This window comes from Emys orbicularis, chromosome 20 (assembly GCF_028017835.1).
Source record: "Emys orbicularis isolate rEmyOrb1 chromosome 20, rEmyOrb1.hap1, whole genome shotgun sequence".
NCBI lineage: Eukaryota > Metazoa > Chordata > Testudines > Emydidae > Emys > Emys orbicularis.
In genome coordinates, this window is record NC_088702.1 from 12,054,282 (window position 1) to 12,074,522 (window position 20,241).

General features: G+C 48.2%; 1 protein-coding gene across 1 annotated transcript in view; it reads right to left on the reverse strand.

The window, feature by feature from the left end:
* Nucleotides 1-2,360: 2,360 nt before the first annotated feature.
* The window catches only part of LOC135892713 (vitamin K epoxide reductase complex subunit 1-like protein 1), a 33,858-nt gene continuing 15,977 nt past the window's right edge, over nucleotides 2,361-20,241 (reverse strand). Inside the window, exons 2-4 of the mRNA XM_065420507.1 lie at nucleotides 7,420-7,574; nucleotides 6,578-6,664; nucleotides 2,361-3,127 (exon numbers count right to left, since the gene is read on the reverse strand). Coding sequence (XP_065276579.1) covers nucleotides 7,421-7,574 — 154 coding nt within the window. The 3' untranslated portion in view covers nucleotides 2,361-3,127; nucleotides 6,578-6,664; nucleotide 7,420. The remainder of the gene's footprint in view (nucleotides 3,128-6,577; nucleotides 6,665-7,419; nucleotides 7,575-20,241) is intronic.

Genomic DNA, 20,241 nt, shown 5'->3' on the forward strand with positions numbered 1-20,241 from the left:
CACTTTCAGTGCCCTTTAAAGCACGTGCACTTCCAGACCCTGCTGCTCCGAAGAGCCCGTGGGGGGATCTGGGGAATGAAGATTCTCTGCACCCTCCAGTCTCTGTCACTTGCTTTTCCAGCCTGGCCCCACCTCTCCGGGCCTCTCTGTTCTCCCCTCCCACACACCCACTGCCTCCCACCCCCTCGCACTACCAATGTGAGAGCAGGGCTGCCCCACCCACCTTCAAACCCCCACCAGCTGGGCTGCTGGGAGGATAAGACACAGGGAGTTACGCTTTTATTTCTCAGAAACAAAAAATTTGCCCGGACAGAGAGAAGCGAAGATTTGGCCGGGTAAGAGCAGGGGGCGGAGGGGGGAGGGCGCGTGGAGGGTGTTTGCCCCAATCTAGCCCATCCCCCCACAAGGAGCAGGATTGTCTCCCCCACTCTATCCCCCCCCAACAAGGGGCAGGATCGTCCCCTCTGCTCTATTCTCCCAGGTTGCAGGATTGTCCCCCGCAGTCTATTCCCCATCCATGGGGCAGGATCGTCCCTGCTTGTTCCCCATGTTTCACCCTCCCTAACTGTGCTAGGGCATTGCCAAGTCACATGATAAGTCTTGGCTCTCTGTGGGGTGGAAATTCCCAGCAGCTGGGGGTGAGGGTGTGGGACAGAGGCAGTTCGGACCTTGCCCTCTGTCCAGCAGAAAGATAGGCTCAGACAGCGGCTAATCTACCCCCAATGCTGGGTCTGGCTCATGGCATGATTTGAAACACTGTCAAACTCTGACCAGTTCAACCAGCTAAAACCAGGGCAAACCCTTGGGCACGTGGAATCCCCCAGAACAGTGGCTTGTCTTGCGTTAGCCGCAATCAGGACATTTACAGGCAGAAGCTAATCTATGGAAGGACAGCCGGCCCCTCAGATGTTCACCCCCCCCCACACACACACACAAAAGAGGGGTTCTATATATTTGCTTGCCGGTCTTTGGAGCCGCTTTTCCAGCCCTTGCCACTGGAGGGAGAAGCTGGAAAAGGGGCTCCAAAGACCAGCAAGCAAATATATAGAACCCCTCTTTTTTATTGGGGGGGGGGTGAACATCGAGGGAGCTAGCTCTTTCCGTGGGTTAGTTTGTGCCTGTGATGCGCACTGCTTTGCCTTATCACAGCGCAGCAATCCCATGCCTCCAGCAGCTGGGGATTGCAGGAAAACCCCAACTGCCCTGTGAATCTGGCAACTTTTCAGTGGATGAAATCCTGATAGATTATGTCCAAAGAGGGAGGGAAACAAAATTCCCATTTTCTATCTTGACGGGGGGGGTCCACTTAGGATGAAAAAACGAATTGGGCTGGCCCTGGTGCTTGCTCAGGAGACATCACTGATGGTAGGACAGATAGAGCCGGTCCCCTTTGTGGCACATTGGTGGCTGGGAGGGATCCCAGGGTGGGAAACTGGGGAGTCTCCAGCAGAAAAAGAGGAGACTTTGGTGCTCCGGGACCAGAGCCCAGCGCTGGGGGAGTAGGGTGAGGCCAGGGCATGTTCTATCCCCTTTCTGTGCCTCAGTTTCCCCCACCCAATGCCCAGGGCTCTGTGGGGGTGAGAGGGTGAATTTGCTCTCACGCCAGCTGGAGGAAAGCTCGGCCAGTCAGCACCCAGTTCACTGCATGATGGGAAGGAAGCTGTTTCCTTGTTAGGCCCTGAGCGTGGCCTTTCCTAAGGCCGAGCTCGGTGCCTCCCGGACTCGGGCTCCAGCAGGCCCTGTGTCTCCCCAGCTGCCCTCGGCAGCGAGTCGAACTGAGATCAAACTCCTCTCAGAGGCTTGTGCCCCTGCCGGGCGTGGCACTGCCAGTGATTAACCCCTGGCACATGGCGTCTGCCAGGCCGTAGGCAGCAGAGAACAGCCCAGTGTCACCAACAGCCCCAGCGCTAGGGTAGTCTGGGCACAAGCCAACAGCACGTGCTGTGATACGGCCAAAGAGCGTCGGCCATGCTCCCAGCCCAGTGGGGGGGGTGTCTCTCCAGGGACGCAGAGACGCTGACAGTGTGCAGGGGGCCATGGGGGATAATCAGCTGGACGTGAGCCCCCGTGCGACAGTGTGGCCAAAGGAGCTAAGGATGCCCAAACAGGGGCAGAGAGGTCAGTTTACCTCTGGATTTGGCGCTGGTGCGACCACTGCTGGGGTCCTGTGTCCAGTTCCGGTGCAGTTCAAGAAGGATGTGAATATATTGGAGAGGGGGCAGAGGGGGGCCACGCGAATGCTTAAAGGATTACAAAACGTGGCCTGGAGTGATAGACCACAGGAGCTCAAGCTATTTAGCTTTGCAAAGAGAAGCTCCCACCTCCCGGGGTGACTTGACTCCAGTCTAGAAGCACCTACACGGGGATCAAATATTTAATAATGGGCTCTTCAGGCTAGCAGAGAAAGCTGTAACATGATCCATTGGCTGGAAGTTGAAGCTGGACACATTCAGCCTGGAAAGAAGATGTCCGTGTTTACCAGGGAGGGGAATTAACCATGGGAACAATGTACCAAGGACTGCGGTGGGATGTGTTTCTAAGAGATCTGCTCTCGTTCAAACAGGAATTAACTGGGTGCAATTCTCTGGCCTGCGTTATCCAGAAGCTCAGCCTTGGTCCCTCCTGGCCTGGGAATCTACCAATCTCTGCCATGACTTCTTGGAATCTGTCTTCTCGCTCTGGTGCTGCCCGGGGGACATGGACACAAAGTGGGCAGGTAAACTGAGTCACGCAACTTGTTCACAGAAATATTCCCATGTTCTCCCGCTCCTCCCCAGACTCCTGCTGCCAGGAAGGGTCACACCTGGGCTAGAGATCAGCCGTCCTGCAGCAGAGCCCTACTGCTCCGGGTGCCAGGTCCTGACCCAGTAGGTTCCCCCCACTCAGCGGGTCTGGAGAGATGCAGCGACTCCGGGAGGACATCACCTGCTCCATCTGCCTGGATGTCTTGGATGATCCCATTTCGATCGAGTGCGGCCACAACTTCTGCCAGGGCTGCCTCGTGGCTCACTGGCGCGGGATCTCGGCCTGGGGACCCAGCTGCCCTGAGTGCCGGGCTCCCTGCTCCAGGGACAGGATGATCCCGGATACGAGGCTGAGAGCCCTGGGGGAGAAAATCACAGCACCCCTGCGGGAAGAGATGGAGCCAGTTAGACCAGACAGGCTGAATCAGGGGAAAGGGGTGCAGGCTCTCACAGGACCCAAGGTGGGGACTGGCTGGATCAGGGGGTGGGGAATGGGACACGGGGCCTTTCCTCCCTAGGGTGGGCAACCTCTGATTTGGGGGGCAGGGGACTGGCTGGCTCACGGGGGGTGGAAATGGCTCAAGAGGATCTGATCTGAGGGGCAGGGGCCTAGTTGGCTCAGGGGTGGGGTCCCAGCTCTGACCCTGCTCTCTCCCAGCAGCAGGGGCCAGGGGCTCAGCCAGAGCCAGTGCGCCGGTGCAGCTGGTGCGTCTGGACGAAGAAGGGGGCCTGATCCTGGACGAGGAGGCCCTGAGCCGCTGCCTGGAGCAGGGTGGGGTGGGGGACGCCCCCGTCTGCCTGGTGTCCATCATCGGGGAGCAACGCCGGGGCAAATCCTTCCTGATGAACTGCCTGCTGCGCCGGCTCCAGCGCCAGGTGAGTGGGGACGGGATCCCCAGCTAAGGCTCCGCCCCTTGAACCACAGACCCCGCCCACCCCAGATAAGGCCCTGCCCCCTGAACCACAGACCCCGCCCACCCCAGATAAGGCCCTGCCCCCTGAACCACAGACCCCGCCCACCCCAGATAAGGCCCTGCCCCCTGAACCACAGACCCCGCCCACCCCAGATAAGGCCCTGCCCCCTGAACCACAGACCCCGCCCACCCCAGATAAGGCCCTGCCCCCTGAACCACAGACCCCGCCCACCCCAGATAAGGCCCTGCCCCCTGAACCACAGACCCCGCCCACCCCAGATAAGGCTTGCCCTCCGCAGGAAGGGCCTCTGCTCCCTCACCACAGGCCTATGTTGCCAGGTGTCCAGTTTTCGGTCGAAAAGGGAACCTGGCAGCATCCAGTCAGCACAGCTGACCGGACACCAAAAGTCCGGTTGGTCACAGTAACCGGCCTCTGCCACTGGGGGGCAGCTGGAGCCACATGGAGGAGCGGCTCTCTGCTCAGCTGCTGAAGCCTGACAGAGCAGTGGCTGGCTTCTGGACCAGGCTCCAAGAGGAAGGTGCCACCGCCCAGGGGGAAGGGATCCTGCCCGCCCCTCCTTCTGTCCCACTGTGCCCCGACTGCCCCCGCCCTGGGCCCTCGGTATGGGGACCAACCCCTCCCTGCCCCCTTGTGCCAGGGACCAACCCCTGCTGTATACTGCTGTGCCCCATCAGCTCCTCCCAGCGGCAGCCGGTGAGTCCCAGGAGAGGGGGGAGTGTGTGCGGAGAGCGAGCGAGATGGAAGGAGTGGGAGAGAGGTGTGAGCAGGGGGCGGGGCCTTGGGGGAAGAGGTGGGGTAGGGGGCGGGGCCTTGGGGGAAGAGGTGGGGTAGGGGGTGGGGCCTTGGGGGAAGAGGCAGGGCACGGGGCGGGGAAAGGGTTTTGGTTTCCAGCCATTAGAAAGTTGGCAACCCTACACAGGCCACGTCCCCAGCACCACAGGCCCAACCCTACGCAGCCAGGGCCCCGCCCCGTTCACCGCATGCTCCACCTGACCCAGCGAGTCCCCTGCCTGCTTCACTGCAGCCCGCACCCCCTATACCAAAGGTCCCCCCAGCCCCCAGCCAGTGTCCGTCCTCTCCCTGTGCCAGGCCCTGGCCACAGCTGCCGAGACCTCACCCTCCTCAGCCATGGCCCCTCCCCCTGCCCCACAGGTCCGCACCCATCCCCTGCACCCTGAGCACCCCAACCCCCCCAAACCGCATTCCCACATCCCCTGTCTCTGGTTGCCCCCCTACAGAACCAACAGCACGTGGCCCGGGGGGGGTTTGAATGTCGCGCCGGGATGGCGACCATCACAAAGGGGGTGTGGATTTGGGGCCAGCCCCTCTGGGTCCAGGCCCAGGGGAGGAAGGTGAGTGGGGCAGAGGGGCAGGCTGGTGGATGGGGTATGGGGCAGTAGGGAAGGGGAATGAGGGAAGTGGGGGACAGGTTCCTGTGCAGAGCAGGGAGGCTGGAGGGGGGAATGGGGGTGCTGGGGAGCAGGGAGCGGGCGGGGGGCTCAGTAGGGGGTGCTGGGGAGCAGGGAGCGGGCGGGGGGCTCAGCAGGGGGTGCTGGGCTGCAGGGAGTGGGCGGGGGCTCAGCAGGGGGTGCTGGGGGAGCAGGGAGTGGGGGGGACTCGGGAGGGGGCACCGTGCAGTGGGGAGCAGGTGGGAGGTTCGCAGGGGGCACTGTGATTCAGGGAATGGTAGGAGGCCCAGCAGAGGGCGCCGGGGAGCAGGGTGTGGAAGTGGGCATGGCAGGGGGGCCATGCTGGGGTGAGATGTGGGGCTCGGCAGGGGGCGCTCACCTTTTCTTTTGATTATTTTCTAGATTTTTAACATTTCCAGCATGTTTACGTGGACGGAAGCAGATTATCTGGAGGTGGGTGGGGCAGGGGATACACACGGCTCTACTGACACTGACCTCTCAGCCTTGGCCCTGCTGGGAAGGACCCAGGAGTCCAGGCTCTGTTAGGATTGGAGAGGGGGAAGTCTATAGGCTTTGGGGCTGTTATTGATGGTTAGAAAGTCCCAGAGATCTCCCGCTAGGCCGGGCTTCAGATGCAGAGAGTCTGAACAGTACCAGTGATGAGTATTTATTAAATATTTGCAATTGTCGTATTCAAGGTTAATTACCATTATCTGGCGGCTCTTATTCATTAGCCCTGTAGCTCTGGGTGGTTGGTCGTTACAGGTGGAGAAGAGATTTCTGTGTCCTGGTCGACTCCCCTAAATGATCTGCAATGCGCCTGCGGACTCAGGTTGCCGGGAGGGTCGGGAGCCTCGTGGTGGCGCCCAGTGGGTTTGGTGACCCAAAGCTGGGGCGGGCGGAGCAAGGGCCAGATAGAGCTCCCCCTCTTCCCCCCAATAAATCAGCATTTCTCAAGACTGACCAGTTCCAGCAGGGCTTTCTGGTGGGGGGCCACATGTGCCCATCCAGAGTGTCGTGCTCAGCCAAACCAGGGCCTGTAGAGTTAAGGGAAACACCAGCCCAGCCGTACCTCGGCCCTCTTGAAGCGATGCCCCAGTAGACCCGTGCCGCCCAGCCCTGCGCTCTGCATTTGCTGAGTATGGGGCAGGAGACACCTCCACCTGCCCTGCGCCCAGACACTCAGCCTGGATTGGCAGGAACCAGCCTGGGGCAAACCATGATGCTCTGCGTTAGGGAAATGTTTGTGATGGGAAAAATGTTCCATTGGAATCTACCCAACCAACTCTAACCCTGACCCTATGTCCCATCCCCCAGCCCTACCTCTGTGTGCCCCTCCCCACATGTCAGGGGTCTATGTGCTCCCATTCTCCATCCCCCGACGCTAGAGGCTCTGTGTCACCTCCATTCTCCCAGCTCAGCACCCAGAAGATCCTGCTACCGCCGTTCAACAGAGTGGTTGGCTCATTGGCTGCTGATGCTACTCACCAGATCTAAATGGAAACTGGACTTTTTCAGTTTTCCGATTTCCTCCCGAATCAGTGGGGTTCTTCTCATTGATGTCTAGCGCGTCCCCTGAAATTTCAGAATTGATCAGATGTATTCTCAAAAAGTTATCACGATACAGACAGACAAAGAGAAATGCCATTGAGTTGTGTGGGAGGCCTTTTACTTCACTTGGCCAATTAACTTCTATAATTGGTAATTTTATCTTCATTAATAGCTGACAATTATTGGTTACTTGTTAGTCACTATTGGCTGCCAGGTGTTGGTTATTTAGTACCCACCATTAGCTGTCAGATTATTTCATAGTGACAGTGTGGAGAAATGGAAAATAAAAGTTTTGCTGAAAAATGGAAAACTGACAAAATCAGAATCTTTTCATGAAAATTTCCATTTTCAAAGAACAGCCAAATGTTAGTATCTCTTGGGTTTCTCTCTTCACATTTTTAGGGAACTATCATTGTTTCTCAGGTTTCAATCTTCAGTTTTCCGTCTTTGTCACCTGTGGGGGGATCTTTTGTTCAAGATGGAAAAAAAATTCCTTGTCTCTCTCTCGCTGCATCGCAGATGTTCGTTCATGTTGCGAAGGAGGTCGGAGAGACCTGCAGTCTGCCCCCAATCCAGGTGAGTCCTCGTTTCCCATCAACCCAATGCTGGTTCCACCCCCCACTCCCATCACCCCCACCTGATTCTTATTATTCATTGTCTCTATTGCCAGAGCACCTCAGACCCCCCCTTCCTAGACCAGAACCCCATTGTGCCAGGTGCTGGTCAAACCCTGAACAAACAGCCAGTCCCTGCTCCCATTATTCTACCTCTATGCTCACGTCATGCCAAGGATCTCGATGTCGGTGGCTGGGTTCGACGACAGCCTCCAGCTCTGGTCTCCTCTCTGTGCTCCCAGCCCCAGTGTGACCCTTCTCCTGCGCTCTCTGTTGCAGGGTCTGGACCTGTTGGTGTGAGATTGGCAGCTCTCCGAAGCCTACGGCGCAGAAGAGGGATAGGAGTATCTCAAAGACATCACACAGAAAAGGACCTAGGGGTCACAGTGGACGAGAAGCTGGATATGAGTCAACAGTGTGCTCTTGTTGCCAAGAAGGCTAACGGCATTTTGGGCTGTATAAGTTGGGGCATTGCCAGCAGATCGAGGGACGTGATCGTTCCCCTTTATTCGACATTGGTGAGGCCTCATCTGGAGTACTGTGTCCAGTTTTGGGCCCCACACTACAAGAAGGATGTGGAAAAATTGGAAAGAGTCCAGCGGCGGGCAACAAAAATGATTAGGGGTCTGGAGCGCATGACTTATGAGGAGAGGCTGAGGGAACTGGGATTGTTTAGTCTCCAGAAGAGAAGAGTGAGGTGGGATTTGATAGCAGCCTTCAACTACCTGAAGGGGGGTTCCAAAGAGGATGGAACTCGGCTGTTCTCAATGGTGGCAGATGACAGAACAAGGAGCAATGGTCTCAAGTTGCAGTGGGGGAGGTCTAGGTTGGATATTAGGAAACACTATTTCACTAGGAGGGTGGTGAAGCACTGGAATGCGTTACCTAGGGAGGTGGTGGAGTCTCCTTATTTGGAGGTTTTTAAGGCCCGGCTTGACAAAGCCCTGGCTGGGATGATTTAGTTGGGAATTGGTCCTGCTTTGAGCAGGGGGTTGGACTAGATGACCTCCTGAGGTCCCTTTCAACCCTGATATCCTATGATTCTCCTCTCAGGGGCTCGGACTCCAATCCAGCCCCAGGGCAGGGGACTGGTTGACTCTGGGGTGTGGAGAATGGGACATTGGGCATTTCCCCTCTAGGATGTGACAGCTCCAACAGTGTGTCAGCTGTTTATGAAGTGTTGCCAATTGCAGTTCACACCTTTGGGCTAAGCAGAGATCAGGACCGGCCCATTCCTGGCTGTGACATTTGACATTGAATCAAGTTAAGAAGTTCCTTTGTGTACGAATAACAACCCCAGAGATTGACTGTAGATATGAGCGGCCTTTGCACCTTATCTATCTATCCCCATTCACCCCATCTATCTATCTATCTATCTATCTATTTATCTATCCCCATACACCCCATACACCCTTCTCTATCTATCTATCCCCATACACCCTTCTCTATCTATCTATTTATCTATCCCCATACACCCTTCTCTATCTATCTATCTATCCCCATACACCCTTCTCTATCTATCTATCTACTTATCTATGCCCATACCCCCTTCTCTATCTATCTATCTATCTATCTATCTATCCCTATACACCCTTCTCTATCTATCTATCTACCCCCATACACCCTTCTCTATCTATCTATCTATCCCCATACACCCTTCTCTATCTATCTATCTATCTATCCCCATACACCCTTCTCTATCTATCTATCTATCTACCCCCATACCCCCTTCTCTATCTATCTATCTATCTATCTATCCCTATACACCCTTCTCTATCTATCTATCTACCCCCATACACCCTTCTCTATCTATCTATCTATCTATCTATCTATCTATCTATCCCCATACACCCTTCTCTATCTATCTATCTATCCCCATACACCCCCTCTATCTATCTATCTATCCCCATACACCCTTCTCTATCTATCTATCTATCTACCCAGATACACCCGTCTCTATCTATCTATCTACCCCCATACACCCTTCTCTATCTATCTATCTATCTATCTATCTATCTACCCCCATATACCCTTCTCTATCTATCTACCCCCATACACCCTTCTCTATCTATCTATCTACCCCCATACACCCTTCTCTATCTATCTATCTATCCGCATACACCCTTCTCTATCTATCTATCTATCCCCATACACCCTTCTCTATCGATCTATCTATCTATCTATCCCCATACACCCCCTCTATCTATCTATCCCCATACACCCTTCTCTATCTATTTATCTATCTATCCCCATACACCCCCTCTATCTATCTATCTATCTATCTATCTATCTATCCCCATACACCCTTCTCTATCTATCTATCTATCTATCCCCATACACCCTTCTCTATCTATCTATCTATCTATCTATCCCCATACACCCTTCTCTATCTATCTATCTATCTATCCCCATACACCCCCTCTAACTATCTATCTATCTATCCCCATACACCCTTCTCTATCTATCTATCCCCATACACCCTTCTCTATCTATCTATCTATCTACCCCCATACACCCTTCTCTATCTATCTAATCCCCATACACCCCCTCTATCTATCTATCTATCCCCATACACCCTTCTCTATCTATCTATCCCCCTACACCCTTCTCTATCTATCTATCTATCCCCCTACACCCTTCTCTATCTATCTATCTATCTATCTATCCCCATACACCCCTTCTCTATCTATCTATCTAATCTATCTACCCCCCATACACCTTTCTCTATCTATCTATCTATCTATCCCCATACACCCTTCTCTATCTATCTATCTATCCCCATACACCTTTCTCTATCTATCTATCTACCCCCATACACCTTTCTCTATCTATCTATCTATCTATCTATCCCCATCCATCCTCTCTATCTATCTATCCCCATACACCCTTCTCTATCTATCTATCCCCATACACCTTTCTCTATCTATCTATCTACCCCCATACACCTTTCTCTATCTATCTATCTATCCCCATACACCCTTCTCTATCTATCTATCCCCATCCACCCTTCTCTATCTATCTATCTATCTATCCCCATCCACCCTTCTCTATCTATCTATCCCCATCCACCCTTCTCTATCTATCTATCTATCTACCCCCATACACCCTTCTCTATTGATCTATCTATCTATCCCCATACACCCTTCTCTATCTATCTATCTATCTATCCCCATCCACCCTTCTCTATCTATCTATCTATCTATCCCCATACACCCTTCTCTATCTATCTATCTATCTAACCCCATACACCCTTCTCTATCTATCTATCCCCATACACCCTTCTCAATCTATCTATCTATCTACCCACATCCATCCTTCTCTATCTATCTATCTATCTATCCCCATCCACCCTTCTCTATCTATCTATCTATCTATCCCCATCCACCCTTCTCTATCTATCTATCCCCATCCACCCTTCTCTATCTATCTATCCCCATCCACCCTTCTCTATCTATCTATCCCCATCCACCCTTCTCTATCTATCTATCTATCTATCCCCATACACACTTCTCTATCTATCTATCTATCTACCCCCATACCCCCTTCTCTATCTATCTATCTATCTATCTATCTATCTATCCCTATACACCCTTCTCTATCTATCTATCTACCCCCATACACCCTTCTCCTATCTATCTATCTATCTATCTATCTATCCCCATACACCCTTCTCTATCTATCTATCTATCCCCATACACCCCCTCTATCTATCTATCTATCCCCATACACCCTTCTCTATCTATCTATCTATCTATCTACCCAGATACACCCGTCTCTATCTATCTATCTACCCCCATACACCCTTCTCTATCTATCTATCTATCTATCTACCCCCATATACCCCTTCTCTATCTATCTACCCCCATACACCCTTCTCTATCTATCTATCTACCCCCATAACACCCTTCTCTATCTACTATCTATCCCCATACACCCTTCTCTATCGATCTATCTATCTATCTATCCCCATACACCCCCTCTATCTATCTATCCCCATACACCCTTCTCTATCTATTTATCTATCTATCCCCATACACCCCCTCTAACTATCTATCTATCTATCTATCCCCATACACCCTTCTCTATCTATCTATCTATCTATCCCCATACACCCTTCTCTATCTATCTATCTATCTATCTATCTATCTATCCCCATACACCCTTCTCTATCTATCTATCTATCCCCATACACCCCCTCTAACTATCTATCTATCTATCCCCATACACCCTTCACTATCTATCTATCCCCATACACCCTTCACTATCTATCTATCTATCTATCTATCCCCATACACCCCCTCTATCTATCTATCCCCATACACCCTTCTCTATCTATCTATCTATCTACCCCCATACACCCTTCTCTATCTATCTATCCCCATACACCCCCTCTATCTATCTATCTATCCCCATACACCCTTCTCTATCTATCTATCCCCCTACACCCTTCTCATATCTATCTATCTATCCCCCTACACCCTTCTCTATCTATCTATCTATCTATCTATCTATCTATCCCCATACACCCTTCTCTATCTATCTATCTATCTATCTACCCCCATACACCCTTCTCTATCTATCTATCTATCTATCCCCATACACCCTTATCTATCTATCTATCTATCTATCCCCATACACCTTTCTCTATCTATCTATCTACCCCCATACACCTTTCTCTATCTATCTATCTATCAATCCCCATCCATCCTTCTCTATCTATCTATCCCCATCCACCCTTCTCTATCTATCTATCTATCTAACTATCCCCATACACCCTTCTCTATCTATCTATCTAACTATCTAACTATCTATCCCCATACACCTTTCTCTATCTATCTATCTACCCCCATACACCTTTCTCTATCTATCTATCCCCATACACCCCCTCTATCTATCTATCTATCTATCTATCCCCATACACCCTTCTCTATCTATCAATCTACTCTATCCCCATACACCCTTCTCTATCTATCTATCTATCTATCTATCTATCTATCAATCCCCATACACCCTTCTCTATCTATCTATCTATCCCCATACACCCCCTCAAACTATCTATCTATCTATCCCCATACACCCTTCTCTATCTATCTATCCCCATACACCCTTCTCTATCTATCTATCTATCTATCTATCCCCATACACCCCCTCTATCTATCTATCCCCATACACCCTTCTCTATCTATCTATCTATCTACCCCCATAACACCCTTCTCTATCTAACTATCCCCATACACCCCCCTCTATCTATCTATCTATCCCCATACACCCTTCTCTATCTATCAATCCCCCTACACCCTTCTCTATCTATCCTATCTATCCCCCTACACCCTTCTCTATCTATCTATCTATCTATCTATCCCCCATACACCCTTCTCTATCTATCTAATCTATCTATCTACCCCCATACACCCTTCTCTATCTATCTATCTATCTATCCCCATACACCCTTATCTATCTATCTATCTATCTATCCCCATACACCTTTCTCTATCTATCTTCTACCCCCATACACCTTTCTCTATCTATCTATCTATCTATCCCCATCCATCCTTCTCTATCTATCTATCCCCATCCACCCTTCTCTATCTATCTATCTATCTATCCCCATACACCCTTCTCTATCTATCTATCTATCTATCTAACTATCTATCCCCATACACCTTTCTCTATCTATCTATCTACCCCCATACACCTTTCTCTATCTATCTATCCCCATACACCCTTCTCTATCTATCTATCTATCTATCCCCATCCACCCTTCTCTATCTATCTATCCCCATCCACCCTTCTCTATCTATCTATCTATCTACCCCCATACACCCTTCTCTATTGATCTATCTATCTATCCCCATACACCCTTCTCAATCTATCTATCTATCTATCTATCTATCCCCATCCACCCTTCTCTATCTATCTATCTATCTATCCCCATACACCCTTCTCTATCTATCTAACTATCTAACCCCATACACCCTCTCTATCTATCTATCCCCATACACCCTTCTCAATCTATCTATCTATCTACCCACATCCATCCTTCTCTATCTATCTATCTATCTATCCCCATCCACCCTTCTCTATCTATCTATCTATCCCCATCCACCCTTCTCTATCTATCAATCCCCATCCACCCTTCTCTATCTATCTATCTATCTATCCCCATCCACCCTTCTCTATCTATCTATCTATCTATCCCCATACACCCTTCTCTATCTATCTATCTATCCCCATACACCCTTCTCTATCTATCTATCTATCCCCATACACCCTTCTCTATCTATCTATCTATCTATCTACCCCCATACACCCTTCTCTATCTATCTATCTATCTATCCCCATACACCCTTCTCTATCTATCTATCTACCCCCATCCACCCTTCTCTATTTATCTATCTATCCCCATCCACCCTTCTCTATCTATCTATCCCCATCCACCCTTCTCTATCTATCTATCTATCTATCTATCCCCATACACCCTTCTCTATCTATCTATCTATCCCCATACACCCCCTCTAACTATCTATCTATCTATCCCCATACACCCTTCTCTATCTATCTATCCCCATACACCCTTCTCTATCTATCTATCTATCTATCTATCCCCATACACCCCCCTCTATCTATCTATCTATCTATCCCCCATACACCTTCTCTATCTTTCTATCTACCCCCATACACCCTTCTCTATCTATCTATCCCCATACACCCCCTCTATCTATCTATCTATCCCCATACACCCTTCTCTATCTATCTATCCCCCTACACCCTTCTCTATCTATCTATCTATCCCCTACACCCTTCTCTATCTATCTATCTATCTATCTACCCCCATACACCTTCTCTATCTATCTATCTATCCCCATACACCCTTCTCTATCTATCTATCTATCTATCTATCCCCATACACCTTTCTCTATCTATCTATCTACCCCCATACACCTTTCTCTATCTATCTATCTATCTATCTATCTATCCCCATCCATCCTTCTCTATCTATCTATCCCCATCCACCCTTCTCTATCTATCTATCTATCCCCATACACGCTTCTCTATCTATCTATCTATCTATCTATCCCCATACACCTTTCTCTATCTATCTATCTACCCCCATACACCTTTCTCTATCTATCTATCTATCCCCATACACCCTTCTCTATCTATCTATCTATCTATCTATCTATCCCCCATCCACCCTTCTCTATCTATCTATCCCCATCCACCCTTCTCTATCTATCTATCTATCTACCCCCATACACCCTTCTCTATTGATCTATCTATCTATCCCCATACACCCTTCTCTATCTATCTATCTATCCCCATCCACCCTTCTCTATCTATCTATCTATCTAACCCCATACACCCTTCTCTATCTATCTATCCCCATACACCCTTCTCAATCTATCTATCTATCTATCTACCCACATCCATCCTTCTCTATCTATCTATCTATCTATCCCCATCCACCCTTCTCTATCTATCTATCTATCTATCTATCCCCATCCACCCTTCTCTATCTATCTATCTATCCCCATCCACCCTTCTCTATCTATCTATCCCCATCCACCCTTCTCTATCTATCTATCTATCTATCTATCTATCCCCATACACCCTTCTCTATCTATCTATCTATCTATCTATCCCCATACACCCCTTCTCTATCTATCTATCTATCCCCATACACCCTTCTCTATCTATCTATCTATCTATCTATCTATCTATCTATCCCCATACACCCTTCTCTATCTATCTATCTATCTATCCACCCCCATACACCCTTCTCTATCTATCTATCTATCTATCCCCATACACCCTTCTCTATCTATCTATCTATCCCCATCCACCCTTCTCTATCTATCTATCTATCCCCATCCACCCTTCTCTATCTATCTATCTATCCCCATATACCCTTCTCTATCTATCTATCTATCCCCATTCACCCCATCTATCTATCTATCTATCCACATACACCCTTCTCTATCTATCTATCTACCCCCATACACCCTTCTCTATCTATCTATCTATCTACCCCCATACACCCGTCTCTATCTATCTATCTACCCCCATACACCCTTCTCTATCTATCTATCTATCTACCCCCTTTACCCTTCTCTATCTATCTATCTACCCCCATACACCCTTCTCTATCTATCTATCTATCCCCATACACCCGTCTCTATCTATCTATCCCCATACACCCTTCTCTATCGATCTATCTATCTATCTATCCCCATACACCCTTCTCTATCTATCTACCCCCATACACCCCTTCTCTATCTATCTATCTATCTACCCCCCATACACCCTTCTCTATCTATCCCCATACACCCTTCTCTATCTATCTATCCCCATTCACCCCATCTATCTATCTATCTATCCACATACACCCTTCTCTATCTATCTATCTACCCCCATACACCCTTCTCTATCTATCTATCTATCTACCCCCATACACCCTTCTCTATCTATCTATCTATCCCCATACACCCCCTCTATCTAACTATCTATCCCCATACACCCTTCTCTATCTATCTATCTATCCCCATACACCCTTCTCTATCTATCTATCTATCTACCCCCATACACCCTTCTCTATCTATCTATCTACCCCCATACACCCTTCTCTATCTATCTATCCCCATACACCCTTCTCTATCTATCTATCTACCCCCATACACCCTTCTCTATCTATCTATCTATCCCCATTCACCCTCTCTATCTATCTATCCCCATACACCCTCTCTATCTATCTATCTATCTATCCCCATACACCCTTCTCTATCTATCTATCTATCTATCCCCATACACCCTTCTCTATCTATCTATCCCCATACACCCCCTCTATCTATCTATCTATCCCCATACACCCTTCTCTATCTATCTATCCCCATACACCCTTCTCTATCTATCTATCTATCTATCCCCATACACCCCCCTCTATCTATCTATCTATCCCCATACACCCTTCTCTATCTATCTATCTACCCCCATACACCCTTCTCTATCTATCTATCCCTATACACCCCCCTCTATCTATCTATCTATCCCCATACACCCTTCTCTATCTATCTATCCCCATACACCCCCTCTATCTATCTATCTATCTATCTATCTATCCCCGTACACCCTTCTCTATCTATCTATCCCCCTACACCCTTCTCTATCTATCTATCTATCTATCCCCATACACCCTTCTCTATCTATCTATCTATCTACCCCCATACACCCTTCTCTATCTATCTATCTATCTATCCCCATCCACCCTTCTCTATCTATCTATCTATCCCCATCCACCCTTCTCTATCTATCTATCTATCCCCATACACCCTTCTCTATCTATCTATCTATCTACCCCCATACACCTTTCTCTATCTATCTATCTATCCCCATACACCCTTCTCTATCTATCTATTTATCCCCATCCATCCTTCTCTATCTATCTATCTACCCCCATACACCCTTCTCTATCGATCTATCTATCTACCCCCATACACCTTTCTCTATCTATCTATCTATCTATCCCCATACACCCTTCTCTATCTATCTATCTATCCCCATCCATCCTTCTCTATCTATCTATCTATCTACCCCCATACACCCTTCTCTATCGATCTATCTATCTATCCCCATACACCCTTCTCTATCTATCTATCTATCTATCTATCCCCATACACCTTTCTCTATCTATCTATCTATCCCCATACACCCTTCTCTATCTATCTATCTATCCCCATCCATCCTTCTCTATCTATCTATCTACCCCCCATACACCCTTCTCTATCGATCTATCTATCTATCCCCATACACCCTTCTCTATCGATCTATCTATCTATCCCCATACACCCTTCTCTATCTATCTATCATCTATCTATCCCCATACACCCTTCTCTATCTATCTATCTATCTATCCCCATACACCCTTCTCTATCTATCTATCTATCCCCATACACCCTTCTCTATCTATCTATCTATCCCCATACACCCCATCTATCTATCTATCTATCCCCATCCACCCTTCTCTATCTATCTATCTATCCCCATACCCCCTTCTCTATCTATCTATCTATCTATCCCCATACCCCCTTCTCTATCTATCTATCTATCTACCCACATACACTCTTCTCTATCTATCTATCTACCCCCATACACCCTTCTCTATCTATCTATCTATCTACCCCCATACACCCGTCTCTATCTATCTATCTATCTATCCCCATACACCCTTCTCTATCTATCTATCTATCTACCCCCATACACTCTTCTCTATCTATCTATCTATCTACCCCCATACACCCTTCTCTATTTATCTATCTATCCCCATACACCCCCTCTATCTATCTATCTATCTATCCCCATACACCCTTCTCTATCTATCTATCTACCCCCATACACCCGTCTCTATCTATCTATCTATCTACCCCCATACACCCTTCTCTATCTATCTATCTACCCCCCATACACCCTTCTCTATCTATCTATCTATCCCCATACACCCCCTCTATCTAATCTATCCCCTATACACCCTTCTCTATCTATCTATCTATCTATCCCCATACACCCCCTCTATCTATCTATCTATCTATCCCCATACACCCTTCTCTATCTATCTATCTATCTACCCCCATACACCCTTCTCTATCTATCTATCCCCATCCACCCTTCTCTATCTATCCCCATCCACCCTTCTCTATCTATCTATCGATCTATCTATCTATCCCCATCCACCCTTCTCTATCTATCTATCGATCTATCTATCTATCCCCATCCACCCTTCTCTATCTATCTATCGATCTATCTATCTATCCCCATCCACCCTTCTCTATCTATCTATCGATCTATCTATCTATCCCCATCCACCCTTCTCTATCGATCTATCTATCTATCCCCATCCACCCTTCTCTATCTATCTATCTACCCCCAATCCACCCTTCTCTATCTATCTATCGATCTATCTATCTATCCCCATCCACCCTTCTCTATCTATCTATCGATCTATCTATCTATCCCCATCACCCTTCTCTATCGATCTATCTATCTATCCCCATCCACCCTTCTCTATCTATCTATCTACCCCCATCCACCCTTCTCTATCTATCTATCTACCCCCATCCACGCTTCTCTATCTATCTATCTATCTACCCCCATCCACCCTTCTCTATCTATCTAACCCCATCCACCCTTCTCTATCTATCTATCTATCTCCATCCACCGTTCTCTATCTATCTACCCCCATACACCCTTCTCTATCTATCTATCTATCTATCCCCATACACCCGTCTCTATCTATCTATCTATCTACCCCCATACACCCTTCTCTATCTATTTATCTATCTATCCCCATACACCCCCTCTATCTATCTATCTATCCCCATACACCCTTGTCTATCTATCTACCCCCATACACCCGTCTCTATCTATCTATCTATCTACCCCCATACACCCTTCTCTATCTATCTATCTACCCCCATACACCCTTCTCTATCTATCTATCTATCTACCCCCATACACCCTTCTCTATCTATCTACCCCCATACACCCTTCTCTATCTATCTATCCCCATCCACCCTTTTCTATCTATCCCCATCCACCCTTCTCTATCTATCTACCCCCCATCCACGCTTCTCTATCTATCTACCCCCATCCACGCTTCTCTATCTATCTATCTATCTATCCCCATACACCCGTCTCTATCTATCTATCTATCTATCCCCATACACCCGTCTCTATCTATCTATCTATCTACCCCCATACACCCTTCTCTATCTATCTATCTATCTACCCCCATACACCCTTCTCTATCTATCTATCTATCCCCATACACCCTTCTCTATCTATCTGTCTATCCCCATACACTCTTCTCTATCTATTTATCTATCTATCCCCATACACCCCCTCTATCTATCTATCTATCCCCATACACCCTTGTCTATCTATCTACCCCCATACACCCGTCTCTATCTATCTATCTATCTACCCCCATACACCCTTCTCTATCTATCTATCTACCCCCATACACCCTTCTCTATCTATCTATCTACCCCCATACACCCTTCTCTATCTATCTATCTATCTATCTATCCCCATACACCCTTCTCTATCTATCTATCTATCTACCCCCATACACCCTTCTCTATCTATCTATCTATCTATCTACCCCCCATACACCCTTCTCTATCTATCTACCCCCATACACCCTTCTCTATCTATCTATCCCCATCCACCCTTTTCTATCTATCCCCATCCACCCTTCTCTATCTATCTACCCCCATCCACGCTTCTCTATCTATCTACCCCCATCACCCTTCTCTATCTATCTATCTACCCCCATCCACCCTTCTCTATCTATCTATCTATCTATCCCCATCCACCCTTCTCTATCTATCTATCTATCCCCATACACCCTTCTCTATCTATCTATCTATCTATCCCCATACACCCTTCTCTATCGATCTATCTATCTACCCCCATACACCCTTCTCTATCGATCTATCTATCTAGCTATCTATCTACCCCCATACACCCTTCTCTATCGATCTATCTACCCCCCATACACCCTTCTCTATCTATCTATCCCCATACACCCTTCTGTATCTATCTATCTATCTATCCATCCCCATACACCCTTCTCTATCGATCTATCTATCTATCTACCCCCATACAACCCTTCTCTATCTATCTATCTATCTATCTATCCCCATACACCCTTCTCTATCTATCTATCTACCCCCATCCACCCTTCTCTATTTATCTATCTATCCCCATCCACCCTTCTCTATCTATCTATCTATCTATCCCCATCCACCCTTCTCTATCTATCTATCTATCTATCCCCATACACCCTTCTCTATCTATCTATCTATCTATCCCATTCAACCCCATCTATCTATCTATCTATCCACATACACCCTTCTCTATCTATCTACCCCCATACACCCTTCTCTATCTATCTATCTATCTACCCCCATACACCCGTCTCTATCTATCTAT